A 19510-nucleotide genomic window follows, 5' to 3' on the forward strand; every position below is an offset into this window, starting at 1 on the left:
GTTTAAAAGTTTATTCTTTGTTTTTTTTTATTAATAGTAGTAGTAGAATTTTGATATTTTCTTTCATTAATATTTTTAGAAGTAGTAAATGTAGTATAATGAATATAATAAGAAGTGAACTGTATAAAGGTTCAATTGGCTCTAGAGGGGGGGTTGGATGGAGCCCACACTCACTGAAATAATATCTTTGAATATTTGTTAATTATATGAACTTTCTATACTCAGATATTTCACAATTAATTTTGTGTTAAAAAAATTTCTCTAGTTAACAATGATTTAGAACATTGAAGAACAATTAATTGTTAACATAGATATCATCTCATTAATTGTGTTTCGAAAAACTTTTGATACAAAAATAATTTAAACTCTTTTCGAAAGCTTTTATAGTGATATATTGTTTAATCAAATTTGTTCTTAGAACATTTAATCCATTAATCGTATTTGAAAAATAATGTTTTCTATAATTTAGAAATCATAAACACAGTGTCATAAATCATTATAAGAATGTAAAGGTTGCATGGACACTTCCGTAGTTATCATATTTCGTCTGACGCTTGGACAACTCTTGTTTCGTTTGATATGTATAGTTTCCAATGTGTGCCTGATGCTTGCAAACATATGAATATGCTATGTGTTGCCCAAAGGGTTCCATATGATGTGAGCTTCTAAACTATTCCAACATTAGGATCAATTGATATGACTATTCTCAACTCTATTGTTTGATCCTTCATATGATGTGTTCTCACAACGAGCTTCGTGTAATACGTTCTATGTTTTGACAAGTGCTTCATCTTGTGTGATTTTTTTTATCTATTGGTCCTTTTATGCACAACGGTTTTTTTTTTAATGTTCTTCTTTGAATATATAATTTATTTCAAGGATGAACATGAAGACTAAATCGTCTGATAAGCATTTATATTATTTCGCCTAACATCATTTTTCTTTTTGTATTGTCTAGTGAGTCTTGCTCACTCTCTCTTTTGTTTTTGTTTGATCTTGTACTACGCATGAATGAGTTTTGTCATATCACAATACACCTTATAGTGTTTTTTTATCATCAAAACATATAAGCGCTCATGTCATAAGATTATCTAATGAGTATTGTTTCATCTATTAACTCAATGTAATATTACATAAAATTAAAGAAAATAAATTTTGATAAATGGCCAGATCGACTTTGATGCCATGTTTTTTCTTTAAACCAAGTTTCAATAGTTTCTGTTCTCATTAGTCCTTGTTTAGAATCATAAAACTGATTGAAATGTTAATATATAAAGTCTAAGTAGTTTTTCATGAAAAGTTACATTTTGGATCAAATATGGAAAAAGCATAAAATATGATTTAGGTCATTTTTTATTTGCACTACTTAGCAAAATTTCCTTACCTTGTATCATTTTCCCTTGTACACGCCTTTAAGCTTTATTAGCCTTTTTCTTAATAATTTCTCAGCTTATTACAAGTTCTAAAACTTGAAAAACTATCATAAACCTGACTTGAAGTTTTGAGGAGTTATGAAATTGTTTTGGGAATTGGTTTAAAAGATAAGTGTGGGGTTGTTACTTTGATTTTATTGAGATAAATATGGAAATATGCTGAAATGACCATGTTAACCTTTTAAGCTAATATTTTTTTGCAATAGATTTCTAACTTATGAAGCTTTAATGAAGACAATTGAACCATAAGGAGTTGAACTTCTGAGCTAAAAGGAACATATCACACAAATTTGATGAACATAATATGTTAGATGGTCTAAGACATATAAGACAATCTACACCCCTATATTTTTCTTCTTGCACCCCCATAATGTTTTAAATTTCGAAACTGACCTTCACCTATTATTTGAAATTTTGATCTGGGAGTGTGTTATAGATCCATCAATCCGTCAGTGAATCATGTTGTTTTCTGGATGAGGGGGTGTTCTGGAAGAAAAGTTTGAATAAATTGTTGATTTTTGGATTGCTGAATTTGGAAGCCTAATTTCTATTACGGATTGGTGGATCCGGAATGATTTTTTTTCAATTATGGTTTTCTGAATCTGGAATGCATATTTTGAATTACAGATTGGTGGATCCGGAATGGTTTTTTAATTATGAATGTCCTGCATTTTTTATTATTTTGGATTAACACTGTCATTCATGTACTATCGAAAGCACCAATCCAGGAGGTTATTGGACGCGCCAATCCAAAATTTTACCGGAAGCGCCAATCCAAAAATTTACCGGATTTCGGGAATGCAAAAAATAAATGTACACAGTTTTTATATAGGGACGTTTTTGTCTTTGCACAACATTTTGGGATGAAGGAAAAAACTTGTAACGGTGCAGAAAGAAACTACCCTCTATGAAATGGACTTTCTATGGGCTCACTATATGTTTCAGTTTAGGCCTATCCATTTTTATTTTCAGAACCTTTTAAATAGGAAATTGGCAGTTTCTTCCTACACCCATACATTTTTCTTCTTGCACCCCCACAAGGTGGTGCAAAGACAAAACTGTCCCTATATAAAACTATATAAAACTGTACATTTATTTTTTTTTTCATTCTGGATTATGAAATTCGGTAAATTTTTGGATTGACGCTTCAGGTAAAATTTTGAATTGGTGTATCCGGTAATCTTCTAGATTGGTGCTTTCGGTAGTACATGAATTACAGTGTTAATTCAAAATAAAAAAATGTAGAACATCCATACTTGAAAAAACCATTCCGGATCCACCAATCCGTAATTCAAAATTTACATTTTGAATTCAGAAATCCATAATTGAAAAAAATCACGCTGAATCCACCAATTCGTAATAGAAATTAGGCTTTTAGATTCAGCAATCCGGAAATCAACAATTTATGCAAACTTTGCTTCCAGAACACCCTCTCATTCAGAAAACAACATGATTCACTTTTGGATTGATGAATCTGTAGCACACTCCTAGATCCCATATTCAAATAATAGGTGAAGGTCAGTTTCAGGATTTATAAAATTATGGGGTGCATGAAGAAAAATGTAGGGATGCAGAAAGAAACTAGCTAGGAAATTTTAGACACAATTAAGTTACATTCATTTACTTACGTGAGGGGGTCTCCAAAGGTCTAAGTGGAGGGGCAGTTTTTCTTGATTTTGTGTTGGTGTCGCGATGCGTGAGGGGGACTAGATAGTGGTATACAACTTTGTGAGTGACGGAGTTGTGCCTCTCTTGTGGAAAGCGTGTTCATTTCTCGTTTGTGTGTATAATGCACGTAAGGTTGTGCAAGAGCGAGGGTGGTGTGTCATTCTACATGAAGGAAGGTGGGTCTACGTGGAGGGTACAATGACTGTGACTGTTGTGTTGGGGGGAGCCGTTGGTGCGTGGTCTGTGCAGTGTTTGGTTCGTGGTGCATGGTGTGCAGTGTCGCGACTAAAGCTATCCAATAGGTGAAGTGTGCGGGTGCAGAGCGCGTTTGCAGTTCTTGCGCAGGGTTGTGTTTTCTTGGCGAGCGCGGAAGTGCAACTCTCTTAGTGGGTGAGTCTTGGAACTGGACGCATGTGGTAGTCTTGGAGGTTCAATTATGGGAGAGCCCCCTGTAGGTTTCTTGATACCTTGGGGTTCTCTGAAGGAGCAAGAAGTGGTTTCAATTAAGAAGTCCTATGTTATACAAGAACAAAGAAAAATCATTGCCCAGTTGCCAACACCCTGTATTAAGGGAGACATGGTTGTTGTTCGGGTTGAGGAGGTAGATTACTTTAAGGGTCTTGAAGATTGCAAGAATCATCTACTTAGGAGGATTATTTTATCTAAGGGTGATCAACCCCTCACACAACTTGATTTAACCAAAAACCTACAAATTGTGTGAAAAGCTCTTGAACCATGGAAAGTTATACCTCTTGACAAGGTTTTTTATGAGTTTGAGTTTTCTTCTTCAGAGGACATGAGGTGGGTTCTAGGGTTTGTTTGCTTGGACAAAAGACTTTGTCCCATCTACTATGAAAAGCACTAAAACCCAGATCTGGATTCGAATTTACAATTTGCTTATAGAATATTGGAGATCAAGGGCTATATTTTCTATTACTAGAGGAATTGGTACCCTATGTCTTCTGATGATCATATCACGAAAAAAAATAAGGGTTTTTTTTTTTTAATTTCTAGAGTGCTTCTTGATATTGATCTTTTATCCTCTCTTCCTAATTAGTTCTTGATTGAACGTTCAGGATTTGCTTTTGTAGCTGATGTAGAATATGGGTGGCTCTCATTGTAAGATGATTGGGCATGATCTTGCTCGGTGTCATGTGTTTAATGCTCAGAATCCTATTGTTGTTGGTCCTCAACATAAGTCTTCTCAAAACAAGAAAAATACTGACTATAATAGAGTGCAGGGGAAATCTGTGGGGGCTCCAGTGATTCAGAAATAACCTAAAGAGTATACACAAAAAAAACTTCTAATGTAATGATTTATTCTCAAAATAAGATCTTTTATAGCTCTACTAGAAATCTGTCAACCATAGTTTCTAGTGGCACTAAAGTTGGGCAACTTGATTTTGATAAAACAAATGTGGGGAGGATATATTTGCTGATATGCCTCCCTTGGAGGATGCATAAGATCATGATAGGTCATCGCTTAGGCAGAATTTGTCAAACACCACTTCTGAACATGACAAGGTTATAAAATCACCTTTTGTAGAAGCTAATTCGCATTCACAAGTTGTTACAGATGTTATTGATAAGGTTACTGCTTCCAAATTTATTGATGCCAACTATGATAGTACGATTTTTCCATCTCCGCCAAGGAAGAGTTCTCCTATGAAGGAAAAATCACTTGTTGCTGCCAAAGCTCCTAATAACAATATGTTGGCTTTAAAAAATCCTTTTTCATTGTTGTTGGTTTAGAAAAAGATGTCACAAACGACTCTAATATTGGTAAGCAGCTATCCCGACTCAATTTGTTGATTTACATCATAATGAGCAGATAACTGCATAAAATCAGGTGGCATCTAAATTTTGGGTTGATCATAGTGAGGCCAATGGGGACGATATTGTACATACCACTAGAAAGTCAGGGAGACCGCCTAAAGGGGTGGGTAAATCCAAAAAAACTGTTAAGGCAGTTCCATCCAAAAAGTTGCAATGAAGGTTTCTTTTTTTTTTTGGAATTCTAGAGGCCTGCCAAACCAAAAGATGGTGGAGATGTTGTTTAATTTACTTAAACAACATAAACCTCTTCTTGTTTTCAACCCATGATGTCTTACACGGATGTTTTGGATGCTCTTTTCAATTATGTTAATCTGCATTTGGTTGCTAATTCTCCTACCATTAATAAAGTTGCTAAGCTTTGGTGTTTGGTTGTCCCTAATCTTGTCCAAACCCTGGTTAACTCTCAGTGTATTTCCATAAACTTCCTTTTCATGATAAATGATTTAGCTTTGTAGGGGTTTATGGATCTAACGCATACTCGATTAGAAGATTTTTGTGGAGGGATCTTAGCTTCTTGAGTGACCTTTGGTGCATTTTGGGAGATTTTAATGTTGTTATTTCGGCTGATGATTACAAAGGTGGGGTTGCTCCTAATCAGGTTTCCTGTAATGAATTTCTTGATTGGATTAATAATAATAATCTTACTAGTATGCCTTTCTCTGATCCTTGTTATACTTGGAGTAATGGGAGGAGAGGGTTAAAGAGAATTGATAGAAAAATTGATAGAGCTTTATGTAATGAAGAGTGTTTGGATGAATGGTCCTCTTGTACTTATCAAGTTCTTGATAAAAATTATTCTAATCACTCCCCTATTACTTCTAGTTTTTCTTTTAGTAATTGTTTATATAAGGCTAGCGCTTTTCGATTCTTTAATATGTGGCTTTAGGATAAATCGTGAATGGCGTTTATTCATGATTCTTGGAAAACTACTGTTGTTGGTTGTCCTATGTATATTTTGCAACATAAATTTAAAAGGTCAAAAATTGAGCTTAAAAGCTGAAATAAAAATTCTTTTGATAATGTTCAAAATGAAGTGTTTCTTAATCAGACTTCCCTACTTGCTATCCAGCACAGTTTGGAGACTGCTAGTCCACCGAAAGTGCTTATTTGTTAAGAAAGGATTGCTAAAGAGGAGTGTGATCATGCCTTTCATTGTCAATACTTGTTTTGGAAAGAGAATGCTAGGATGCTCTAGTTTAAAGATGGGAACAAAAACACTGCTTTTTTTTTCATGTTGTGGTAAAGAAAAGAAATAATTCTAGTGGGATTTATATTAAGAACTCATAATGGTGTTATTGAGGATCCTAAGCTCATTGAGGATCATATTTTGGATTTTTATAGAAATCTTTATGTTGATTCTAATATTAATGCTCACACTACTAGTAATATGGAAGACTTTATTGGTACTTATATTTTTGCATGGTTTCCTCTAAGGAGAATATTATGTTGATTAAATGTCACCGGTGCAGAAAGGTTAAAAGACGACGACTATTTTTAATTATAACCCAACCAGAAAAATAAATAAATTAAGAGAATCAAATTATATATATTAATAAAAATGTATTATAAACACTAATAATATATTTCTATCTATCTATCTATCTAATTCCTACACTATTCATCAGTTATCCTAGAGTTATAAAAATTTAGGAAATATGTGACCAAGGATATCTCACATATTCTATGGCTTCCGAAGACATTGGTCGCTCATCCGTGAAGAACTGCATTACAAAACAAGGTTCACATAAATTAGTGTTTAGATACATATATATTAAAGAACTATAAAAATAATTTACCATCATGTTACCTCATCCCAATCACTTTTAAGGCCTAGTCTTACAATGGTAACTATCCATTGCATAATGTAATAACCACACTCAAAGCTCCCTGCTTGTCTATTACACTATAATTCAATAAAAAGAAGAATAAATGTTGATAAACAATGAAAAGAGAAAGATAAAAACAAATGCTTCATCCTTGGAATGATGGGAAGATACCACATACCTTTCATTGGGGGTCCATGTTTTTCTATCTCTTCAATAGTATCATCATCTTTTTGTTTCAACTTATAACGTGATAACCCACACCTTTGACTACTTTTCAACAATTCAAAATCTTTCCTGTATAATATACAATCATTAGGACATGCACGTATCTTTTTATACTCCATACCCATTGGAGAAAGAATCTTTTTGGCCTCATAATTACGATTAGGTAGAGTATTTCCCTCTGGAAGCATATCTTTCAACAATTGAAGCAATTCCATGAAACTTTTATCAGTCCATCCATTTATTTCCTTCAAATTCATCAATCTTAACACCACCGACAACCGAGTGAAGTTAGTTGATCCAAGATACAATGGAGTCTCTGCATCGCTTGACATACTTCCATATCCTTGCGCTTCTGCAAAAGACTCAGCTCCCACATCATGAATCATGTCCTCCAATCGATCATGTACTACATCATCCATGGTGAACCCCACATATTCTTCAGTTACGAAAACACATGATAAATAATTCACCATGCTATTTCCAAGTTGTATAAGATCGAAGAAACCCATCACATAGAAGGTGCTCCCAAATTTTCTTAACATCCAGTATCCTTTAATTCAAACAGTTAACGCATGGAAAACTAATCTTTGCTCCATCAGGGACACTATTATTCGTGTTACGTTGCACAAATTGTATAAATTCTTCTACTCCTCTTTCGTACTCATTAGCTATGCAAACAAAATTAATCCAATTTCGATCCATTATATTCTGTAATAGTCATTCAGGTGTTTTCTAATGAGTGTTCTATATCATGTTTCCTAAGGGTCGAATACCCCAGACTCAATACCAGCACGTATCAATTGTCGAGGGTCGAATACCCTCAGACTCAATACCAACACAATAATTCTATTCTAACCTAAGAACTAATAATAATAAATACAAATTATAATAGATATTAAATATACAAATTAAAAATTATTAAATTAATTATAAATATTAAATAATATAAATCTATCTACCATTTAATAATTTAATAATTCTATTCTAACCTAAAAACAAAAATAATAGAAATTTTAAAAAAATAAAAATTATAATAAATAAAAAAATAAATTAATTAATAACATTAAAAAAAGCTTAAAATATTAAAACACCACCAACCTTGTGCATGAAGGCAACAGTGGTGGTGAAGAGTGACGCATGACCAACAACAACGGTGGCGACAGTAGCAATGGAGCAAATATGGCACAATAAAAACCCAAACAGCAGGCAATGAAACAACTGTGACCTTCGAGTAATGCAAGAAATCAAACAAGAGAAACCAAAAAATATATATAAACAAATGGTGAAGAAGAAAAAGAGCTCGAAATGAACTTACAATGGCACGGAGAAGACAATGAAGGCTCGCAAAAGACGAGAGCAGAAATAGAGAGAAAACGAAGCGCCAAGAAGAAAGCAAGTATGAAAGCGTAAGTGGCACGCTTCAGAGTTAGGGTAAAAATGTTTTAAGAATGCAGCTATTAGGTAAAGTTAAATTCTTATTCAAAGCGCTTTGATTTAAGAATGTGACTATTAGGTAAAACCGCATTCTTAAATGAAGTTAATTTCAAAAATGCCACAACGTTTTGAATGACAATGTCTAACCGTAAAAACACATTAAATAAAGGGTCGTTCTTTTTATATTTTGTACTAGTGTCTCCTAATTATTTAGAAATCAAGAATGTTGTTTTTAATCTTAATGGTAATAGTGCTCGTGGTCTTGTTGGTTTTGGTGGTGTTTTCTATCATTCTTGCTGGGAGATTATTGAGACTAATGTTTGCAAAGCTATTCAACAATTTTTTAAACAAAACTAGATTCTAACTGGGATGAATAGTAATGTGATCTCCCTCATTCCTAAGACTCTAGGTGTTGATTCCATTAAAGATTTTAGACCAATTATTGTTGCCAACTTCAAAATTTAAGTTCATTTCCAAAATCTTTGTAGAGAGGCTTGTTATGGTGGTTTCTAGAATTATTTCTCCTAATTAATATGGGTTTGTGCAGGGTAGACAAATTCATGATTGTATTGGTATTGCTTATGAGGCTATTAACATGCTTTCTAAAAAAGTAAGAGTAGGTTATGTGGCTTATAAAGTTGATATTCATAAAGCATTTAACACTATGAGTTGGAATTTCTTATTGTTGGTTTTGAAACATTTTGGATTCCATCCTTCATTTGTTAGTTGGATTAGTATTATTCTTTGATCAACTATGCTATCTATTAAAATAAATGGAAGTTTTGTAGAGGTGTGAGACAAGGTGATCCTTTATCTCCTTTACTTTTCTATCTTGCGGAGGAGGTTATGAGCAGAGGCATTTCTAAGCTTGTGAACGATAAGAGGATTCTGCCTATGGCTAGCCCTAAAGGTTATAATATTCCTTCTCACATTTTATATGTTGACGATGCATTTATTTTCTATAGGGCTGATAATAAGTCTCTTAAATTTAAGTATTTTTCTTCAAATATATGGTGATTTTTCTGGTCAGTATGTTAACAATTCTAAAAGTAGTTTTTTCGCCATGGATAATTATGCAAGATTCATTACAAAAATTCAATGTCATCTTTCTTACAGTCATGATCTTTTACCTTTTATCTTTGTTGGTGCTCCCAAGCTCAGGTTTCTTCAACCTTTGGCTGATAAGGTAATTGAAGCTTGCGTCTTGGTAAGGGAAATTTCTTAGCATGATGGGTTGGATCCAGTTGGTTAATATTGTGGTTACTAGATTTCTTGCTTATAGTTTTAATGTGTATAAATGGCTTGCTTCTATTCTTAAGCAAGTTAAGTAGTGGACCAGAAATTTATTTGGATTGGTGATATTATGAAAAAAGGCATATCTACAGTTAATTGGGCTAAGATCTGTTCTCCTTTTGACATTTCTAAGCTTGTGAATGATAAAAGGATTCTGCATATGGCTAGCCCTAAAGGTTATAATATTCCTTCTCACATTTTATATGTTGACGATGTATTTATTTTTTGTAGGGCTGATAATAAGTCTCTTAAATTTAAGTATTTTTCTTAAAAAATATGGTGATTTTTTTGGTTAATATGTTAACAATTCTAAAAGTAGTTTTTTCGCCATGGATAATTATGCAAGATTCATTACAAAAATTCAATGTCATCTTTCTTACAGTCATGATCTTTTACCTTTTATCTTTGTTGGTGCTCCCAAGCTCAGGTTTCTTCAACCTTTGGCTGATAAGGTAATTGAAGCTTGCGTCTTGGTAAGGGAAATTTCTTAGCATGATGGGTTGGATCTAGTTGGTTAATATTATGGTTACTAGTTTCCTTGCTTATAGTTTTAATGTGTATAAATGGCTTGCTTCTATTCTTAAGCAAGTTAAGTAGTGGACCAGAAATTTTATTTGGATTGGTGATATTATGAAAAAGGCATATCTATAGTTAATTGGGCTAAGATTTGTTCTCCTTTTGAGAATGGAGGATTGAATATTAATAACCTTCAGTACAAAAATAATCCTTACCTTATCAAGCTTACTTAGAACTTTGCTTATAGTAATAAGCCTTAGTCTCTTCTCCTGAAAGCCAAAGTTCTTAAATCTAAGTACCAACTCAGATTGGCTTATAAATCCTCTTTTATTTGGCCTGGAATTAAACAGTATTATGACACAATTCTTGAACATACCTCTTGGATTGTTGGTACATGTACTGTTATTAACTTCTTGTATGATAAATGCTACTCTTCTATTTGTTTTTCAAACATATGATGACCCTCTACGACAAGTGCACCGCGTTTGTCAGAAGTAATAATTGTCCCTAAGGACGGATATCGATTCCACAAGGAACAATGAACTATCAAGTACAATAATCACTAATTATAGAACAGAACCTTAAAAAGAGTGTTGAATTGGTTTCATTGGCAATGATCAATAAGAAAACAGAAAAAGAATTAGTTGCTTCAATTGGAAAAATAGGGATTAGGTTTCATCTCTCTCACTCTCATGTCTTTTGATTAACATGTCAATATTAAGTTCTTTGATTGAAATTGATGCTCATAGAAAATTCATTTATATCGATTTCTCGCATACTTACAAAAACAACTTAGAATCACACTCAGACGTTAATGGAAATTAACACTTCAAGTCTATCTCTAGCACTCAAATATGTTAAGTATTACTATTTGGGTTTGAACCCTAAAAATACCTTTCGGTTAGATTTAAGACTCCTTATTTGTCATGGAAATTTAGAAGTAAAACAACAATACCAATAATCAATCAAGAACTGAACATTTTAATATCAGATATCACCTCAATACATAAGAGTTCGAGCAGAGTACTCCCAATCCCAAAGGGTAGAATTAGCCACGCATACTTCTAGCACCTTCCATTCTCTCAATTGGGTTACAATTCACTTTATGGTGTTTTCCTCTCAATCTGGCACACTAGGTTTGAGCCTCTAGCCCCCTATTTATCCTATTTTTCTAGGGTTAGGTCGCTTCCTATGTCGCGCTAATGGGCTAAATGATAAAACATAAAATAGGTCCAATCTTTCTGACGCATTCTCGCTTGAGCGAGATACTCCTATTGTGAAATAGTTTTTTTTTTCATCTTTTTCCATTCTGGGACCTTCCAGCTTTCTTTTTTTAGCTAAAATTTTATTCTCCTTTACTCCAAATCTTCAATTCTCCTTAAAAATTTGCAATTAACACCAAATTTTGTAATAAAATGCTCTTATTCAAATAAAGCTCATAAAAATTGGAAAAAGGTATAAATTCATAAATTTGAGATTATTTTATATGTAAATTAGTAATAAATCGTCATGAGTGCCTATATTTTAATATAAAATATTACTGAAATTAGACACTTATCAACATTGCAGGGGTACCTGATGGTTTTGGAACCATGGGGACTATAGTTTCCCAATTTTCGAATAGTAGTGATTGGATTATTTCATCGACTTTACAACAAGTGAATCATTTTTTTGAACATATCATGATTAGGAATGAACATGATACTTCTACTTGGAATTTTTTCTTAGATCCAGGAGTTCCTTGTGGTTGGGGTAAGATCATTTGATCTTAATATATTCCTCCTTCCAAAAACTCTTGTACTTTGGAATTTTTTTCATGGGCAGCTTTCTACGGATAAGCACATTCAACACAGAGGTTTGCATTTATGTTCTATGTTTACTCTTTGTAAAAAGAAGGAAGAATCTATTCAACATTTATTTTTTGAATATCCTAATGTTTTGCATATTTGGAGTTGTGGTCGATATTTTTTTCTTAATTCTCATTTCTCTAATGTGGATGATCTCCTTTCTTTTATTAAGAGTCATTGTAGTCCATTGGTTAATTTGATTAAACTTGTTGTAATTACCTTCTCTATTTGGATGATATAGTGTATGAGAAATTATGCTAGATTTCATGTTAAGATTGAATTTTTAGGGCCATTTCCACCATTAAGGATTTCACTTGCCTAATGGGTAATTCGTCTAAAAGATCTATGAGGAATGATATGTTCAACTTCAATGTGCTTAAGTTCTTTGATATTAATACTCGTAGTGGCAAAGTTCTTCATCCTCTTCCTGTTACATGGGAATTTCCTTCACCTGATTGGGTTAGAATTAATACGGATGGTGCTACTAGGGGTTCTCCTAGTCTTGCTGCTTGTGGTGGTATTTTTCGTGGAAGTATGAAGGATTTTATTGGTGGTTTCTCTGCTTTCCTTGATATTCATATTGCTTTGGTTGTTGAGTTTTATGAAATTATACATGTCACTAAAGAAGGTAAAAAGATAGGGCTTACTAGTTTATGACTTGAATATGATTCTATCTTGGTTTGTGTTGCATTTACTGCTAGGACTAACGTTCATTGGATTCTTCGTAATAGGTGGAACACTTGGTTTGATTACTGTGAAAAAATCAGGTTTAGGATTTCTCACATTTTTTGTGAAGGTAATGCATGTTCTTATTAGTTTGCTAAGTTAAGGTTTATTCATAGAGAACAACTTCATTGGTATAATAGACTTCCCTCTAGTCATTTTTTAGAATTCTTTATTAATAGGTACAAATTACCTGAATATCGTTTTTCTAAGGTTTTTATATATGAGTTTTGGTCTAGTCTTCCCATATTTGTTTGTATTTCCTTTCTTTATTTCTTTTTCTTTTTTTTTAATAATACTTTTTTCATGTGGTTACAGATGATTGTTGATACTTGAGGTATCTGCCTAGCTGACATAGTGATGCCTAACATGAGTGTTTTTATAAAAACAAAATAGTGAAGAGAAAAGATGTGAGATAGTATTTATATAATCGATTATCTAGATTTGTATAATTGAATACATATGAAAAAAATAAGACATAATCAATTATTTGTTTGGCATAGTCGATTATATATTTTAATTTTAAGTATAATCGATTATCCATACTTTATAATTGATTATTCAGTCCCTAAACAAACAAATTGTATGCAAAAATTCAAGGGCATTTCAACTTTTTTACCATGGTTGATTTCTCTTCACAATAGCGAAAAACCACCACATTTCCGATCACTACTAGAAAATCATTAAACAAAAATAAATTTTAGAGACAAAAAATAATTAATTGCTTTATTGACTAAATTAGATACTATTTTAGAAACTAAAAAAAATATTGGTATCTAAATTAGTTCCTATTATTGATAAATTCTTTCTAAATTGATATCCAATTGATAAAACCTTGTTAGCTAATAATTAGATACCAATTTAAAAATAAATTATTAATAATAAAAGCTAATTTAGATACCAATAATTTTTTTTAATTTTTAAAATAGTGTGAATCAATATAACAACTAATTATTTTTTATCCAAAATTAATTTATCTAATTAATGATTTAATGATTTTCTAGTAATGCTAAAATTCACCAACAACCATATATATATATAAACACAAGACGTACAAAATGATTTTATCCTTTTTAAAAAATATATTCCTAAAATAAAGTCATGTTTAACTAAAATGATGACTTTTGTGTTTTTATCAAAATACTATAGTAAAACTAAAATTTCATTAAGTTTATTATTATGCTTAGTTTGTTTGTTTACAATAAATTCGTGTGGTCATAAGACATGTCAATTTGTATGTAGTCCTCTGGCCACAAGTTTAAAATTTTTGCAGACACTTACTAACAAAATATAATATACGGAAAACTTTACAAATAGTTCTGTGGCCACAACTCTTCATAATAATATAATAATATTTTAAATTAAAAAATAAAATAAAATAAAATAATTAAAATATTAATATTTTAGAATGTTAGGATATGTTTTTAATATTCACGATATCAACGTATCACTATATAAGAGTTATTATATTTTAATAATCAAAGCCCGTGAGGTGTTGAGAAGTACACTCAACCTTATCGTTTTGTGCCTGTTTGGTTCAGGGGAGTAGAGTTCCTGTGGACGGAAATGAAGGCGCATCCTTGTTTGGATCTAGGGATGAAGGAGGATGAGAGAATGGAAGAGTGGGTGGTGAAAGGTTCAGGCTTATTCTCTCAGGTGCAGAGAAATAAGGGAGAGAAGAGAGAAAGTCACCTAAGGATGTATGCAATTACGCATGTGTCCCATATTTTTCTAAAATCTGCTGTAAATTAATCACATCTAATTTGGTATCTATTTTTTTAATTATCCCATTCACATATAATAAAACATAAAAAAATAACTAAAATTATAAAAAAGTTTATATATTAATAAAAAAATTAACTATATTAATAATATAAATATTAAAATAACAATAATATTTAAAATAAATTTTTAAAATAATGATAATAAATATTAATTAAAATAATTTCAATTATTTTAATTTTATTTCAAATAAACTATACACACCCAAAAAAAATTAATCATTTATAATAAAAATAAAAATAAAAATATTAAATATATTTCTAATAAAATAAAAATGCCTATATATATTAATAAAAATAGTATAAAAATTTAGTTAAATTAAATTTTACAAAACATTTCATATTTTATTATTTAAATATTTTAAAGATAAGAGTAAATTTGTAAATATATATAATGTAAATAATCATAAATAATATTAAAATTATCTAAATATATTAATGTACATAAGGGTAAATTTGTAATCTTACAATTTACACAATTCAAAATAATTCAAAAATATTCTTACAACCATCACATCACTCACATATTTTAATAAACTTTCCTCACATATTCATTCTAAGATACCCTAATCCAAACAACCTCAACTTTCTTCACACTTCCACTTCCCCATACCCTCAACTTTTCACTCTCTCACACTCTCTAATCCAAACAAAGCCTTAGAGAAAGGAGAAATCGTAACAAAGTTTCTATAGGTGAACCTGTGGAAGGATCATTGTCGATACTTCAAACAACCAATTCCATCCTCAACCACAAAAAATATTAATATTTGTAATAAAAAAATAAAATAAAAATTCTTAAAAAAATACATACAAAATATAAAAAGTTGAAATTTCTTTCAAAATTAACAAAATTATTAAAAATATTAAAATAATAATATTTATTAAGTTATAAGATGAGCATGTCAAATAAACATTAATCTATATAATTCCCTTATATTTCCTTCACACACATCATTCTGATAAGTGCTGTCTCGAGGTCTGTTATTTGAAGATAAAAGTGTTCATATTTCCACACTGAATCCAAAGATGGAGTCACCTCGAACTCCAAAATCTCACATTGTTTGTGTGCCATACCCTGCACAGGGCCATGTAAACGCCATGATGAAACTTGCCAAAATCCTTCGTTGCATGGGTTTCTACATAACCTTTGTGAACAGCGAGTACAACCACAGGCGTTTCATCAAGTCCCATGGAGAAGAATTTGTAAAGGGTCTACCAGATTTCGTGTACGAGACCATACCCGATGGATTGCCACCTTCTGATAAAGATGCAACTCAGAACATTCCATTACTGTGTGATTCAACCAGAAAAACTTGTTATGGCCCTTTCAGAGAGTTGGTGTTGAAGCTGGAGTGTTCAGTGGACGTGCCTCCAGTTACTTGCGTGCTTGCAGATGGGACTATGGGGTTTGCTGGAAGAGTTGCAAGGGATTTGGGCATACCAGAAGTTCAACTTTGGACAGCCTCAGTGTGTGGTTATTTGGGATATTTGCAGTATCATGAACTCCTTCAACAAGGCTTGGTTCCATTCACAGGTACAACTTTATCTTTATGTCCCTCCTAGTTGCTGTTGCTGCCTATGTTTAAATTTAGTTTTTTTTGATAAATAATAAGAAAAACAATTTCACATTGAGTTAGAGATCTTATATTAATTAAATATAAAAAATATTTTATAATATATACACGGCAAGAAAATCATCAAATAAAAACTAATTTTAGAGAAAAAAATAATTAGTTATTATAGTGACTAAATTAGAAAAATTTTATAAACTAAAAAACTTGTTGGTTTCTAAATTAATTTCTATTATTGTTAAATGGTTTCTAAATTAATTTCTATAATTGTTAAATGGTTTCTAAATTGGTATCTAATTAACTACTAAGGTTTTTGCTACCAAATCTTGAATTTAAATAATTGATAGCTAATTAGATATCAATTTAGAAACTATTTAACACTAATAGAAACTAATTTAGAAACCAAAATTTTTTTTAGTATCTAAAATGGTTTCTAATTTAGTCACTATAGCAAATAGTTATTTTGATGTCTAAACTTAGTTTGTATTTCATGATTTTCTTGTAGTGATGAATGAATGTAAATTTTAATTTTAAATTAATTTTATAAAATTAAATATATCAGAATCATCTATAATCTATTCTAATTATACTTATTAATATGTAAAAGAAATTATAATAAATTTTAGAATCTAAATTGATTGGTAACTAATTAAATACAAACTAGTTTATAAATTTTACTAACAGAAACCACTTTTAATACAAATATTTCTTTTAATATCTAAAATATTATCTAATTTAATTATATAGTCTCATATTGTTTAAAAATCGAGAGTCGACAAGACTAAAGACAATTTATATACACATTTTTCATTTAACTATGTAAGTCGTCTTTTAAGATTCCGAATTCCAAAATGATAATTTATATCATATAATTTATTTTTGTGAAATTTTCAGATGAAAAGGGGATTGATGAGACTTTGAATATAACAATAGATTGGATTACTGGACTGAGTAATATTAGACGAAGAGACCTTCCCTTCATCAGAGTCAGTTCTTTGGATGATATTTTGTTTGATTTTTTGAAATTCGAGGCACAAGATTGCTTGAAATCGTCTGCAATCATCATGAACACATTCGAAGAGTTGGATGAAGAAGGCCTTGAGGTTCTCAGGGTTCATAACCCAAACATATATACCATTGGTCCACTTGACTTGCTTGGTAGCCATTTTCCCGAGAAAGAAAAGGGTTTCATGCCAGTTGGGTCAAGTTTATGGAAGAGTGACACAAACTGCTTAACATGGTTAAACAAATGGGAACATAGCTCAGTGGTATATGTTAATTTTGGAAGCATAGCAGTAATGACAGAGCAACAGTTGAAAGAATTTGCTTGGGGGCTAGCAAATAGCAAGCTACCTTTCTTATGGATAAAGAGGGAAGATGTAGTAACAGATGAATCTGCATCTTTGCCACAAGAGTTCTTTGATGAGATCAAGAATAGGGGATATATAACAAATTGGTGCATGCAAGAGAAAGTGCTTTCTCATCCATCTCTTGGTGTGTTTCTAACCCATTGTGGTTGGAATTCTACAGTTGAGGCCATATATGCTGGTGTGCCTATGATTTGTTGGCCTTTTTTTACTGATCAACTCACAAATTCAAGGTATGTATGTGCAAATTGGGAGATAGGAATGGAAATTAATCGAGATGTGAAGAGAGAAGAGATAACTGAGCTTGTAACAGAAATGATCATGGGAGAAAAAGGAAAGGAAATAAGACATAAATCCTTAGAGTGGAAGAAGAAAGCAATCAAAGCTACTAATGTTGGTGGATCATCTTACAACAACTTCCATAAGTTAATTAAGAAGGCTTTTTCTTGCAATGATATTTGAGTCTTGGTTTTATGACCTTGTGTACTAATTTTGAGTTTGCAATATGAATAAGTGAACTATTTGTTTGCAAAGTTGTAATGTTAGTTTATTACTTAGTGTTAATTTTAATTGTATTTCTTTTAATTATAATGTAAGTTTATTATAACTAATTTTCTATGTTCTGATAACCATATTTGTTGATCTGTTTATTTTTTCTAGTATTTTTTACCTTAAAATTTAGTTTAAAATGTGTTTATACATTTATGTTATTCTTTTAGTAACATTTCTGATTTTTTAAAATAGTCAATGTCATTAAAAAATTGGTATAATATTGTTTTTACCGGTTGACTTTCTTGCCGGTTGACTTGAGTGGAAAGTTCCGCTTCTAACCTGTTTCCTCTAGATTTTGTTCTGCGTCTTCTCGTTGTCTTGGAACATGGCTTTGTTGGGACAGAGGGAGATCTACCTATTGATCACACTTCGACGATCAAATTAGTAAGAGCTTACTAAAATAAGATAAGTATCCAGTTTCAATCTAGTATCTGGAAACAACATTCCTTTACCGGGGTCTCAAGCCCCTTTTATAGTTATTCTCCTAACAACTTTCACTCACGATAATATAATCTCTGCTAAAAGCATAAAATAATAACAGAAAACTGCCTTCTCATGAGCACCACTTATCTTCAGGTGTTAATTGCAGAGGAACATTTTGTTTAACATGTGTACCATTATTCTCGGGTGCTCCTCTTTTATTCTCAACAACTATTAATTAATATATAACTAACTTGCATATTATCTATCACAAGAGCTAAAATATCTCTTTATCTTTAAAATAATATGATAACAGATCTAAACAATAACAATTATATCTTTCATCTTCAGAATAATATCACAACAGATAAAATATATATAACTAACTTGCATATTATCACAAGAGATAAAATATCTCTTTATCTTCAGAATAATATGATAACAAATTTAAAAAATAACAATTATATCTTTCATCTTTAGAATAATATCACAACAGATAAAATATTTTTTTTATCTTTTATCTTAATTACCTTTCCTGGGTCGGTCCCTATCTGGGCCAAGCTCCTGACCCACCTCTAGAGCCCAAACGCCAAGCAGACTTCCCCCAAATACACCTGGACCGTCCCGAGCATTCTTGTCCAGTAAATATATATATATATATATATATGTTTGATGTAGTGACCTGATAAATTAGCTAACCTTGTTGAACAAGATGCTTTGATGTCTCCAAATCCAAGAGGAAAACTTGAAGACCTTGCTACTGGGTGTGTGTGTGTTGTCTAGTTGTTTGAAACTTGTTAATTCACTCCTTAAGATGATCCAAGTTCATTTGAATCTTTAACCTTTTGAAAAGATGTGTTTTCGTCAAAATTTCAACAAGTTGTTTCAAACAACAGGTTGTTTTACCTTAGCAGTTTTTGAAAAAGGTTTTGAAAAGCTTGACTTTGTTGTCAAGTCAATTCAACCGATTGTTTCGACAAAACAATCGATTGTTTTCCTGAAAACCTTAACAAAATTA

General features: G+C 31.5%; 2 protein-coding genes across 2 annotated transcripts; both read left to right on the forward strand.

Annotated features, from left to right (window-relative positions):
- Positions 1-12399: 12399 nt before the first annotated feature.
- LOC137808498 (uncharacterized) lies at positions 12400-13137 on the forward strand. The gene is made up of 3 exons (XM_068609644.1): positions 12400-12706; positions 12810-12874; positions 13120-13137. The coding sequence occupies exons 1-3, from the start codon at positions 12400-12402 to the stop codon at positions 13135-13137; spliced, it is 390 nt and encodes a 129-aa protein (XP_068465745.1).
- A 2389-nt stretch (positions 13138-15526) lies between these two features.
- LOC137830227 (linamarin synthase 2-like) lies at positions 15527-18131 on the forward strand. Its single transcript, XM_068637424.1, has 2 exons — positions 15527-16116; positions 17048-18131. The coding sequence occupies exons 1-2, from the start codon at positions 15609-15611 to the stop codon at positions 17980-17982; spliced, it is 1443 nt and encodes a 480-aa protein (XP_068493525.1). The 5' UTR covers positions 15527-15608; the 3' UTR covers positions 17983-18131.
- The last annotated feature ends 1379 nt before the right edge of the window (positions 18132-19510 follow it).

Source organism: Phaseolus vulgaris, chromosome 11 (assembly GCF_000499845.2).
Source record: "Phaseolus vulgaris cultivar G19833 chromosome 11, P. vulgaris v2.0, whole genome shotgun sequence".
Classification (NCBI taxonomy): domain Eukaryota; kingdom Viridiplantae; phylum Streptophyta; class Magnoliopsida; order Fabales; family Fabaceae; genus Phaseolus; species Phaseolus vulgaris.

What these genes read in the sequence shown, in the direction of transcription:
- LOC137808498 (XM_068609644.1), top strand. Translation starts at nt 12,400, where the DNA reads ATGGGTAATTCGTCTAAAAGATCTATGAGGAATGATATGTTCAACTTC. An exon ending in TATACATGTCACTAAAGAAG is followed by an intron (nt 12,707 to 12,809) that starts GTAAAAAGATAG and finishes TCTTCGTAATAG; the next exon opens with GTGGAACACTTGGTTTGATT.
- LOC137830227 (XM_068637424.1), top strand. Translation starts at nt 15,609, where the DNA reads ATGGAGTCACCTCGAACTCCAAAATCTCACATTGTTTGTGTGCCATAC. An exon ending in AGGCTTGGTTCCATTCACAG is followed by an intron (nt 16,117 to 17,047) that starts GTACAACTTTAT and finishes TGAAATTTTCAG; the next exon opens with ATGAAAAGGGGATTGATGAG.